At 41.0% G+C, this 12,421-nt stretch overlaps 1 protein-coding gene across 3 annotated transcripts in view; it reads right to left on the reverse strand.

The window, feature by feature from the left end:
- The window catches only part of ARID2 (AT-rich interaction domain 2), a 219,367-nt gene that overhangs the window by 22,020 nt on the left and 184,926 nt on the right, over positions 1-12,421 (reverse strand). For all 3 annotated transcript variants that reach the window (XM_081958391.1, XM_081958392.1, XM_081958390.1), the window contains one exon: positions 5,180-5,318. In XM_081958391.1, the coding sequence (XP_081814517.1) occupies positions 5,180-5,318 (139 nt within the window). The remainder of the gene's footprint in view (positions 1-5,179; positions 5,319-12,421) is intronic.

The following is a 12,421-nucleotide window of genomic DNA, read 5'->3' on the forward strand; positions in this document are numbered from 1 at the left end:
GATATATAATTATTGATACTATTGATATTGCTGATAAAGTAGAAGTAAAGTAGAATTTATATGCAAGTGTGGACAAGGATAAATAGGGGGACAAGAATGGCAACTTCAGGAAAGTTAGTTAAAAAAACCACACACCCCTCCTCAAATCAAAGATCAATTGAGAGTGCATTGGGGCTGGAGAAAGGTGGAACGATGGCAGGAACAACGAGACCAGCACCAATAATGCAGAGTATGCAACTGATGCTCCAGATGATGCAAGAGACACTGATGAAAAACGAAGAAGTGACGGCTACAAATCATGAAGAGACAAGGAGGAATCATGAAGAAATGAAAAATGAAATGGGAGAATTGAAAGGAAATATTAAAACCGTGGATGACAAAATTGAAAGGATACAGAATGCCTTAGCAATCAACGAACAGAAAATCCAGAACATCGAAACAAAAATAGAACAAACAGACCAGAAGATGGAAAAAATGGAGCGGGATTATAGACAAGTTAATAAAGAATTAGAGTTATCAATAATCCGAATTGAAAAGAAAGAGCTGCATTCTATTTCAGATTCCAAAACATACCGGAAGAGAAGGAGGAAGACCTGAAAAGAAAAATAAATGGAATCTTCACTGAAATTCTACAGAGAAAAGAACAAGAGTTGAGAGGGGATATCGATGAAGCTTACCGTGTGCATACTAATTATGCCAGAAGACATAGGCTACCGAGAGAAATGCACGTAAGATTTGCCCAAAAAACAACTAGAGATGAAGTATACAAAAAAACCAGAGAAGGGACGATTACATACCAGGGAAAAGAGTTGATCACGCTTAAACAGATTCCATGGAGAATTCGTGAATGACGTAGACAATACCAAATTTTAACAAATCAGTTAAATAAAAACAGAATAATGCATAGATGGTTGGTACCAGAAGGGGTACTGGTGTCTTGGCAAGGAAAAAGGTATAAGATAGAGAATATAGAAGCGCAGGAATACTGCACAGGGGAAGAAGAACAAGGAAGTAAAGAGGACCTAGAAAGTAGAAGTCAAGAGGAAGAAACACCAGAAGACAAGGAAAGAAACAGGAAAGAAGAACAGAGGCAAGAAAGAGAGAAAGCAGAAAAGGAGGGCGCGAGAGGGAAAAGTCAGTTACAAACCAGAAGCAACAAAAACACCCCATCTAAAGATGGACCAGGAAATAACAATTATTTCAACAAATTTGAATGGACTGAACGCACCAAAAAAAAAAGAGCGCAGATGTTTAATAAACTTAGAAACTGAAGGTAGATATAATCTGTATAGAGGAAGTGCATATTAAAAGGGAACATAAGAACTTACTGGAAAACAAAAAAACTAGGGAAATTATACACAGCACTAGCAGATAAAAGAAAAGAGGAATAGCAACCTATATAAAGGAAAAAATAAATTCCAAAGAAGTCTACTCTGATGAAGAAGGCAGGATACTAATGATTGAATTAGAGACAACAGAAAAACCAATATTATTAATAGTCATATATGCACCAAATCAGAAAGAAGAGGAATTCTATTGGAAATTACACAACAAAATAAATGAATTAGAATATGAAAATATTTGCTTAATTGAGGATTATAATGCAATAGTGGATAAAAAAATGGACTACGAAAGCAAAAAGAAAAATAAAACAAAAAAAAATAGGCTATCCAAATCCTTTTTTGAGATGGCAATGGAATATAAATTACTCGATATTTGGACAGAAAGGCACAAAACAAGAAACAATATACCTTTTATTCGAACCCCAACCAGTCCTATCAAGAATTGACATGGCTTGGATTTCATCTGGTTCTATTCAATCAAGTAGACGAAATTGAAATAGAAGCAAATGAGTGGGCAGATCATAATCCAATAAAATTAAGATGGAAAGGTCAAAGAAGAAGAAAAAGATGGATGATGAATTCAAATATTATAAATGAAATAGAATACACTCAAATACTGGAGAAAGAATTAAAACTATTTTTTAGAATAAATAAAAAAGAAGATACCTCAATTCAAAATCTCTGGGACACTATGAATGCATACCCAAGAGGCCTTACGATTGCCTACATGGCGAGAAAAACTAGAAAACAAAAAGAGCAACAAGAATGTATACAAAAGAAACTTATGGAAACCGAAGATGAACTCCAGAAAGACCCAAAGAATAACATTAAAAAAAGAAAAAAGAGAGATATTTAAACATAAGATCAACTTAATAACTCAAAAGGAATTAGCACAGAAAATTAAAGCGGCCAGACAAAATTACTTTGAACAAGCCAACAAATCTGGACGATGACTGGCATACAGAATAAAGAATGAAAGAGAAAAAAGGAGGATATATCAATTAAAAGATGATGAGGGAAGAATTCAATACAAAGCGGAAGAAAAGAAGCATATTATTCATAAGTACTTCACAAAACTAACACAAGATAGTATGGAGGAAAACAAAATAAAACATTATTTAAACACAGAAAAGATAATACCAATCTTAAAAGAGCAAAGGGAGGCGATAAACAGGCCAATAACGTTATCCGAAGTGGAATTAGTCTTGAAAAACCAGAAAAATAATAAAACCCCAGGAACAGATGGAATACCGGTGGAGCTATACAAATATAATAAAATAATATTGGAAGAGCTAGGAGTGGAAATGTTTAATGAAGTTTTAGGAAAAGCCAAGATACCTGAATCATGGACAGAAGCAATAATATCCCAAAAGAAGAAACCAGCCTACAAGAAATTCAAAACTACAGGCCAATTTCATTACTAAACTCAAATTATAAAATATTTGCAGCAATTATGGCAGAAAGAATCAAACAGGTTTTAAATGAACGAATACACCCAGACCAAAACGGATTTTTATCTCACAGACACATTAGAAATAATATGAGAATCATCCTAGATATAATAGAGTACTACGAGGCACATCCAGAAAAATAAATGGTACTGGTTTTCCTTGATGCACAAAAAGCATTTGACAACGTAATCTGGAAATTTATAATAACACTATTGGATGAGATGAAATTCAGAGAAAATTTTATAAAAATGATAGAAAGATTTTATAACAATCAGACAGCCAAAGTTCTGATGAATGGAGAATTAACAGAGAAGTTTGAAATAAAAAAAAGGAGTCAGACAGGGATGCCCCCTCTCTCCTTTGCTGTTTATATTGACTTTGGAAATTTTATTAAATGAAATTCGGAAGGACCAGGGAATAAAAGGTTTAAGACTCAAAAATGAAGAATATAAGGCCCAAGCCTATGCCGATGACTTAGTATTTGTTCTGGAGGACCCATTAGAATCCAGCCTGAAATTAATTCAAAAATTAGAAGAATATGGCGAAGTGGCAGGACTAAAGATCAATAAAAACAAAACAAAAATGATAACCAAGAACATGACAAAAAAGCAATAAGAGGAATGGAAGTAACAACCAGAATGCAAATAACTAAGAAAGTGAAATACTTGGGGATCTGGGTGTCGGCAAAATGTTCCACAATTAAAGACGATAATTATAATAAATTAGTGATACAAATAAAGAAAGATTTAGAAAATTGGAAAAATATTCAACTATCACTCATGAGACATATAGCGACAATTAAAATGAATATTTTACCAAGAATCTTATTCCTCTTGCAAGCACCTATTAATCCGGGTAAAAAATTATTTCAAGAATTAACAAAATAACCGCTAGGTTTATTTGGCAGGGACAAAAAGCGAGAATTGAACTAAAGTCAATGCAAGACAGCAAGGAGAGGGGAGGTTTAGCATTACCAAATTGGGATCTATACGCATCAGCAGTAACAATAACATGGGTGAAGGATTGGATAGAGCTAAAGAATAAAAGAATTTTGACCTTGGAAGACCATGATTTGCAAGCTGGCTGGCATACATTCCTATGGGATGATAAAAATAAAACGCACAAATACTTTCAAAATCATTTAATTAGAAGAGTGTTATTGCAAAAATGGCTCAAAAAAAAAACCATTATGTGAAAATTCTGAATTGGCTATCACCGACAGAAAGGACGACCCATCCAAATTTTATAGATTTGAACAAAATGCTAAGATATAGAGACTTAATTGATAGACAGGGAAACTTAAAAACAATTGAAGAATTGGCAGAACAGAACATGAAAGTTGACTGGCTAACTTACCTTCAAATCAAAACTAAATACAATAAAGATACCAAATTATATGACATCGAAACAGAACCACACGAATTGGATAAAATTATTCAAAGCTCAGATAGAAAGATGATAGGGAGAATATATAAATTTCTCCTGAAGTATAAAATGGAAGAGGAAATTGTGAAAGAACAAATGATAAAATGGGCGCAGAACTTTGGATATAATATTGAATTAGACAAATGGGAAAAATTTTGGGGAACAAACTTAAAAATGACACTCTCAGTTGCATACAAGGAAAACCAATACAAAATGTTTTATAGATGGCACCTGGCACCAACAAGGTTAGCTAAAATCTCAACAAATACCTCCCCAAAATGTTGGAAATGCGAATCGATACACGGAACATATTACCATTTATGGTGGACCTGTGAGGAGGCTAAATTTTTTTGGAAAAAGATCAAAAATTGGCTGGAGGCAATCACGGGGGTTAAAATAGAATGGAAACCTGAATTTTTCTTATTAGGAATAATGTCTGCGAAATACAAAAAAAGAAATCCAGTATTTAATATTACATATAATTACAGCAGCAAGGATTGCCTTTGCCCAGAAATGGAAAAACAAACTAACTCCAAGTGAAGATGAAATAATAAGAAAGGTTATGGATTGTGCTGAAATGGACAAACTAACTAAAGAAATTCAGGGAAAAGAAGAATCAGAATTCTACCAGATATGGGATAAATGATATAGGTGGATGGAGGAAAGAAACAAGAATCAATGAAGGAATGTAACAAAACTCAAAAATAATAGTTATGAGTAAAATAAGAAAGTTAAGAATGGTGAAACCCAAATGAAATACAATTGAATGGGAAATAATATAAGGTGAGCGCTATCGATTGATAATTGCTACTAGAAAGAACAGGAAGCTCCTGTTTGTATTGCATTGTGTAAATGTGTTATACGTCTAAGTTTTGTGTGTGTGTATTTTACATGTTTGTTAATAAAATGAAAAAAATTTTTTTTCTATAAAACCCTACAAAAGGAATGAGAAATTTCTACCTGTAGGTGGGTAATGAAGGAAAACCTTTGTCTCTGGAAAGGTTCACAGCCCTCCCACAAACACTGTCCAGGGTAGACATCTTTTCCTCCATGCTCAGTTGCAGCATGATAGAAAACTTGGGATGGTGTCTGAAACCACCTGGAAAATGGAAAGGATTTTAATTTTGTAGAAAACAGTATATTCTTTTGCAATCAATTTTTTTACTTAGTTATAATTTATAAATCTTCAAAAACAAAAGTTATTCAAAAGTGGCAAACTAAAATTATTTAAGGGTTCTACTTACATTTTCAAGAGCTACCTGTACAAGATTTCTATAAAGGCAGTACTTACACAAAGATATAAATAAATGGAAATGAAATATTTTACATATTTTTATTTGGTAGTAGTTTATAAAGACTTCCCATATCACCCTGACAGTATTAAAAGCTTGTAGCACTGAATAGTTGTCAGGTCCACCTTTGTGTCTTACCTTTTTGTTGGAAGGGAGAGAAGGCTTGCTGGCATTTTTGCTTGCTTTTGCTTTAACTGCTTGGGAATTAGGGGTGGGTGGGATTATCTTCGGAGATGGAGCAGATTCCCTTCCAGCCAATTCCAGCCTGGTTTCAAGGCCATTGTGCCCTAAGGGTGAACTGTTGTCTGCCTAGCACCTCAGTGTTCTCAAAACAACCCTGCAGAATCACATTGGCTGCCGGTGGACTGGTTAGGCGGGGGGATTGGGACGTGATGGCTCAGTAGCTAAGACGCTGAGCTTGTCAATCAGAAGGTTGGCAGTTCAGCGTTCGAATACCTAGCACCGCATAACAGAGTGAGTTCCTTTTACTTGTCCCAGCTTCTGCCAACCTTGTAGTTCAAAAGCACATAAAAAATGCAAGTAGAAAAATATGGACCATTTTGATTGGACGGTAACAGCGCTTCATGCACCTTTGGCATTTGGTCATGCTGGCCACATAACCATGGAGTTGTATTTAGACAGTGCTGGCTCTTGGCCTTAGAAACTGAGATGAGCACCGCCCCTAGAGCCAGAAACAACTAGCACACATGTGCGGGTGAACCTGTACGTTATTAAGGTTTGCTTTGTGCTCTACAAGGGACTTTTCAGATGCCACCTTGCTTTTTTGCAATCACGTTTTCTCAATAAGAAAAAGTGATTGATTCAACTTAATGGATTCAAGAGTCTTACTTTCCTGAGAGAGCAGCTTGGTCAGGTCCCTACATTAGGCGGAATCTGCAAAGTTGATCAACCCGGAGAGGCATACCACCCTACCATGGAGACCATGCACATGATGTCATTCAACTGGCCCGATTCTAGGTGGCAGCTCCTGTCCTTTTCTGCGAAAAGGATGGGATACTTCATCTATGCTTGGATTATAGGGGTTAAACACTGTTTGTGTACAAAACGTCTACCCCTGCTCCTGTTAAAGCATGCTAGCCAACAAGGGCAAAATATTCACCAAACTGAACCTGTGAGAAGCCTACTATTGTGAGAGAATTAGGGGGGGGGGGGAAATCAGTGGAAGACCGCATTTAACTGCTCTTTGGGATGTTTCCAGTTTAAAGTCCTCCCATTCGGTTATATGAGTCTTACACCAACACCTGTATAAGAGAGCACTGGTATAGCTAGATGACATTTTAATCTACACTGATACAAAGGCGGAGCATGTGAAACTAGTGAGAACTATAAGCTATAGACAAAGAAAATTGCAGGCAACCAAACTGTATGCCAAACTTTAAACGTTTGACTTTCACCAAAGAATAATAGACTATTTGAATTATTGCAACTCACACGATGGTATTGAAATGGACCTCCCCACCCCCAAAAGTCCAAGCAGTCCACCCTGAACCAGAAAGCAACTACTACATTTCTCCAAAAATAAGACTCGATCTTGTTTTCTTTTGGGCTTGAAAATAAGCACTCGGGCTTATTTTCAGGAGATCTTTTTTTTGATGTGCAGGAGGTGGCAAGCACAGGGACTGACGTGAGTGGGAGCACAGCCCCACCCTCTCCGTTTGTCCACAGCTGCAACAGGCCAAGCTTTTGGCATGCCTTGATCTTCACCCACCCTGCCTGCTTGGCCCAGCTGCTGCAGAAACACTTCTTGGCTGAAACGGGCACCATGTTGGACATCAAGCAGCTGCCCATGCTGCTGCTGGCCTTGTGGGAGCTCTTTGCCCTCCTGGCAGGACGGGTGAGGCAGGGGCATGCCGAGAGTTTGGCCCTGATTGAGGCTGTGGGCAAGCAGACAGTGGGATGGAGAGGAGGGGCTGGCGATAGTTCTCCGAACATTTTTCGCCCAGAGGGAGATGAAGTTTCTCCCCCAATGAGTCTGACTCTTTCCTCTCATTAAAATGAAAAGTAGCTTGGATCAGCTCGCCCTGAGATGCCTGAAATAATTTTTATGATCACCTCCTTTCCACTTCAGGAAATGCCCGAAAGGGAGGTGCAATTGTTGCATGGCGGGCAAAAAAGATGTACATGGGGCAGGAACGGGAGGAGAGAACCAGGCACTTGACTGAGGAAGTTGCATAATGAAAGGCTCGTTTGTTAATCAAGTCCTATTTTTCTTATGGCAGCTGCAACGGAAATCAGTAAGGGCTGTATCAAGGATGTCTTTGATGTCGGAGGGCCGGGGGTGGTGGTCAGAGTTCGGCATGGTTGGCATTTGATATAGGCTCAAGATGTATTTTTCCCTTCTTTCTTTCTACAGTTCTTTACTATAACCATTTTCCTATCTCTTCTACCAGATATTACTGGCAAACATTTATTACTTATTCTTCATATTCAGTAAACTGTTTATTTCTAAATTTATACCCCATGGTTCTGCAGGCAGAAAAGCTATTTATACTATTGTATTCTTATTATTCAACTAATAATAAAAATACAATAGCATAAATAACATGATAATACAAGATCTAAGAGCAGAGATAAATTTCCAGGACGGTAAATAGAAATGGCTGTCAATTATAGATACAAAATAAAATACAGAATATAGAATACAAAATACAGAATAGATCCGTGATAGCGAACCTATGGCACGTGTGCCACAAGTGGCACGCAGAGCCCTCTCTGCGGTATGCCAGCTGTCGCCACAGGCCAGCTCCACTGCACATGTGCAAGTGCCTCCCACTGGCCAGCTGGTCTTCGGGTCTCTGCCATGCATGCGCAGGGGCCAGGGCGCATGTGCGGGGCTAGCTTGCATTGCATTTTGGGAGTTCACACGTGTGTGTGCACCCCAGGGTCTCATTTGGGGCCTGGAAAGCCTCCTGTATCAACATGGAAGCCAAAAATGGGCAAAGGGGGGAGGGGCACATGGCAGGGGATGCACACACATGCATAAGGGGTCGGGGTGCATACATGGTGGGCGCTTGCATTGCATTTTGCGGTTGTGCGCTTTGGGCACTGATTGTTGATTATTGATTAAATGGACCTATAGTATATAAAATCTGGATTAAATTGTAATATTAACATAGGAGGTTGCTTGCTTTCTGTCCCAATCAGGCACTTACTTGAGGCCTCAGAATTGTAATCTAGTCCAAGCCAGTCCTCCTGCAACATTCTCCTGGCCTAAAACGTCTGTGTGGAGGCCCCAGGCGGCCCTGCTGTAGCCCATTTTTGGCCTCCATGTCCTCCTAAAGCACTTTCCAGGCCAAAAAGGACTGTATGGAGGCCCCAAGCATTCCCCCTGTGGCCCGTTTTCAGCCTCCATTGCCTCCTGCAGCAATCTCTTGGCTATGGAGGCCCTGGGTGGTCTGCCCCATGGCCCGTTTTTGGCCTCCTGGCCAAAAACACATGCAGCCCTACCCCCTACCGCCACAGCCTGTGGGCCAGATCTAAGCATCCAGCCCACGAGCCTTGAATTTGACACCTCTGGCCTAGAGCAAGCTCAACAGCCTTTTTCCCCCTCCTCATTCCCCCTCCTCCAAGGAGAAAAAGAGGGTCAAAGCTTCCCCACTCACCAGCTGATCCAGGCTTCTCCTGGGCAGGCTCCAGATAACCCCCTGGGGAGTGGAGACGGCTCACTCTCTCCGTGGTTTCTTTACCCCGGCCCCAAATTTGAGGCAGAAAAGAGGGTGGACACTGCTGGCTCCTTTCAAACTTTTCCTGTCATACTCCCTTGCTACCTGTTTAAGCGACTACCAGTAGGAAGAAAACAGAAGGGGCCATAGGAGAGCCTAAACACAATACGCATACATTTCTGTATTTTCTACCCTTACACACCACAGATAAGGCCCAGGTTCTCACACTCTCGCAGCGGGGTTCAGATGAACCCCCCTTACCCACCCTCCCCACAATGAGTGGCAAATAAGTGTGCGCCCAAGTCTATAGCTCCCATTTCATTCATAGGCTTCCCAGGAAGCACAGGTGCTTAAGGAGAAGCAGGGAGCAAAATTGGAGAGTCCGAGGGGGACCCAGATGTGAGTGGCAAGCAGAATTCACATGAGGCATCTTCTCATTGCACTGAAAACATGCGATTGCCCTATCTTTCACCGGTAGAGTTGTGTGTGTATTTGCTGACAACTTTCAAATTGCACTCTTCTCCTATGGGAAGAGCTCCATTCCCCACCACACACATGTGTTTACACTTAGTGAAAAATGAAAAAAACATGCACAGGAATCAAGAGGCTTTCTCTCTCTTCACCCACCCCCAGCACCCAGTGCAGATCGGAACAGCCCTTCCTCCCCTCCCTTCTGCAAGGGAGACACAACACATGCTACACATTCAACTGGTATATCCCACTGCAGTCGAACCTGGGGCTTCCTTCCCAAGCTAGTATTCCCTCTCCTGAGGAATCCCCTTAAACAAAACAGAATGAGTGTTGGGATGGATTATCTCCATCCGCCCCTCTCGCCCGACATTCCAAATTTTTGTTGGGGCACCCTTTTTTATCCCCTCCCTGGCATTCCTGGGGAAGTGTCAAGAATTCCCTGGCCCCAGTTCACTAGCGGTGAAGAAGGACGCTGCAAATCGCTCACCCACCATCCTGGTTTATCAATCTGTGGGTGACTTGGATTGCCCTCCTTATTTCCTGACTACTTCAGTCTCCTTCCTGTCTCTTTCCGTTCCTGAAGCCCTTCAAGAATTTGGGGGTGGGGGGGGGTGGGAGAGCAGAACCCGAGCAAGAGAGGCGCCCTGTAGAAGACGAAGGCACCCTCTTCCTTCACTTGCTCTTTCCTTCCTTTTTGACTCTCACACTTATGGTTTTAGGAAAGGTGCCCCCCATGACCCACCCCTTCTCACTCACTTCAGAGTTATCTGCCCACTTTCCCCAGATTACTTCCATTTCCTTCACTTGATGTTTTCAGAGCGATTTGCTCCGTTCCCAAGCACCCCATAGGCGCCCAAACACTTTTCGCCCAGATGGAGAAATGACGGAGATTCAAAGCTTTGTCTCCCTCCAGACGAAAAGTGCACAGCCGAGCCAGGCGGAGGCAGAGGCAATCCCAACACGGATTTAAGATTAAATCAGCCTTTTAAATGGATTTTAGAATGGCAGACAGCTTTTGAATAGCTCAAAGGGTCGTTTGTGGCTGAGTGGTCCTGAAATATACCAACCCAAACATCCCTTTGACGCTAGCAACGTCTCCATGGGGTTGTGTTATTACAGAAAAATGATAGTGGCGAGTTGCAACTCTGCACTTACACTTCCAGAAAACTGTCAGCAACCGAGCAAAGGTGGGCAGTATGGGAAAAGGAGGCTTACATGGTGTGTTGGGCACTCCTAACCTGAATGCATTTCCTTGAGGGAGGCAAGGTGCCTTTTGAAGTATGGACTGACCATAAGAACTTAAGAGGCACTAAAAACCCCACAGAGGCTATCTCCTAAGCAGGTGCAATGAGTGCAGTACTTTAACCACTTCAATTTCCCATTACGCTACCTCCCAGGGGGGAAAAAACTTCTAGGCTGATGCTTTATTCCGAATGTGTCAATACAATTGCCCTAAAGCAGAAATAGTCAAAACTCTACTCTCATCCAGTCAACTGGGTGCCCAAGTTACCTCCTGAGCAAAACAAAAGAAAAATGATAAATTTGTCCATGACAACCACACTTAAAGCCGGCCTCAAGGACGACAAACAGTTTCAAGATCATGAAAACGTTTGTTCATTCCAGGACGGATTAGCCAGGGTGGGAACTAAACTATATGCAATGGAGACCCAGATGCTGATGGTCTTGGGGAAGGCCACTGGACACTTTGGCTTGTCCAGGGCCACTGGACACTTTGGCTTTGTAAAGAGTTTGCATCTAATTAAGATACAGTTTTGGTATCTGTTTCTGAAAAAGGACATTGAAACCTATGTGGCAAGTTGCCCTGTCTGCGCCTCAGCCAAAGACTGCACGGGAAAACCCCAGGGCTCCTCCAAATAGTGGCAGAGCCTTCAGCACCCTGGAAAGAGATCCCCATGGATTTTATTATCGAACTTCCAGAAAGTTCAGTGAATACAGTTATATGGGTGGTAACTGATTTATTTTCAAAGGAAGTATATGTTGTCCCATGTCAGAAGATTCCTTCAGCACATACATTCCTTCAGGTCATACTAATTTTGCACCATGTCTACAGACCACATGGAGCACCCCAACGTATCATCTCAGACAGAGGGGTGCAATTCCAAAAGTTTTGGAGGGCATTTCTTACCTACTTGGGATTGACCAGGGGCTTAGCTCAAGCCACCCCCACCCCCCAAACTAATGGTCTGTGTGGATGTGCAAATTCAGTGTTGGAACAATATCTCAGGTGTTATACCAATTATTAGCAAGATAATTGGATAGATTTGTTGCCTTTTACTAGTGGCATATAATAATTCTATGCATAGTAGTACAGGATTCACTCTTAGAGTGGCTACTAGACAGAACTTCAATCCTATGCCTGAATTGCCTCTCAATGACCTCCTAGTCGTATCACTGAAAGAGTGGGTCTCCCAACTGCGAAATACGTGGTCAGTGTTGAAGAAGGTTCTGGCAGATGCACATGAGGTTTATAAGAAGCAAGCAACAAGAAGCATGAGAAACCCAAGCTGTTTTAACTGGGACTCAAGTTTGTGGGGTCCTTCCCAATCAAACGCGTTATTAACCCCATAACTGTAGGCAACAATTGCAAGCATGACTTGGCCTTTGATACGTTCATCCTGTGTTTCGCTGCAGCTTATTGAACCTGAGGTCACTTCTCCCCTTAGATCTAAGCTTTCATACCCCTGGAGCCTCTAATGATAGAAGGGGAGCAGCATTTGGAAATCTGGGGAATTCTC

This window comes from Natrix helvetica, assembly GCF_964273705.1.
Source record: "Natrix helvetica genome assembly, chromosome: 6".
Taxonomy (NCBI): Eukaryota; Metazoa; Chordata; class Lepidosauria; order Squamata; family Natricidae; genus Natrix; species Natrix helvetica.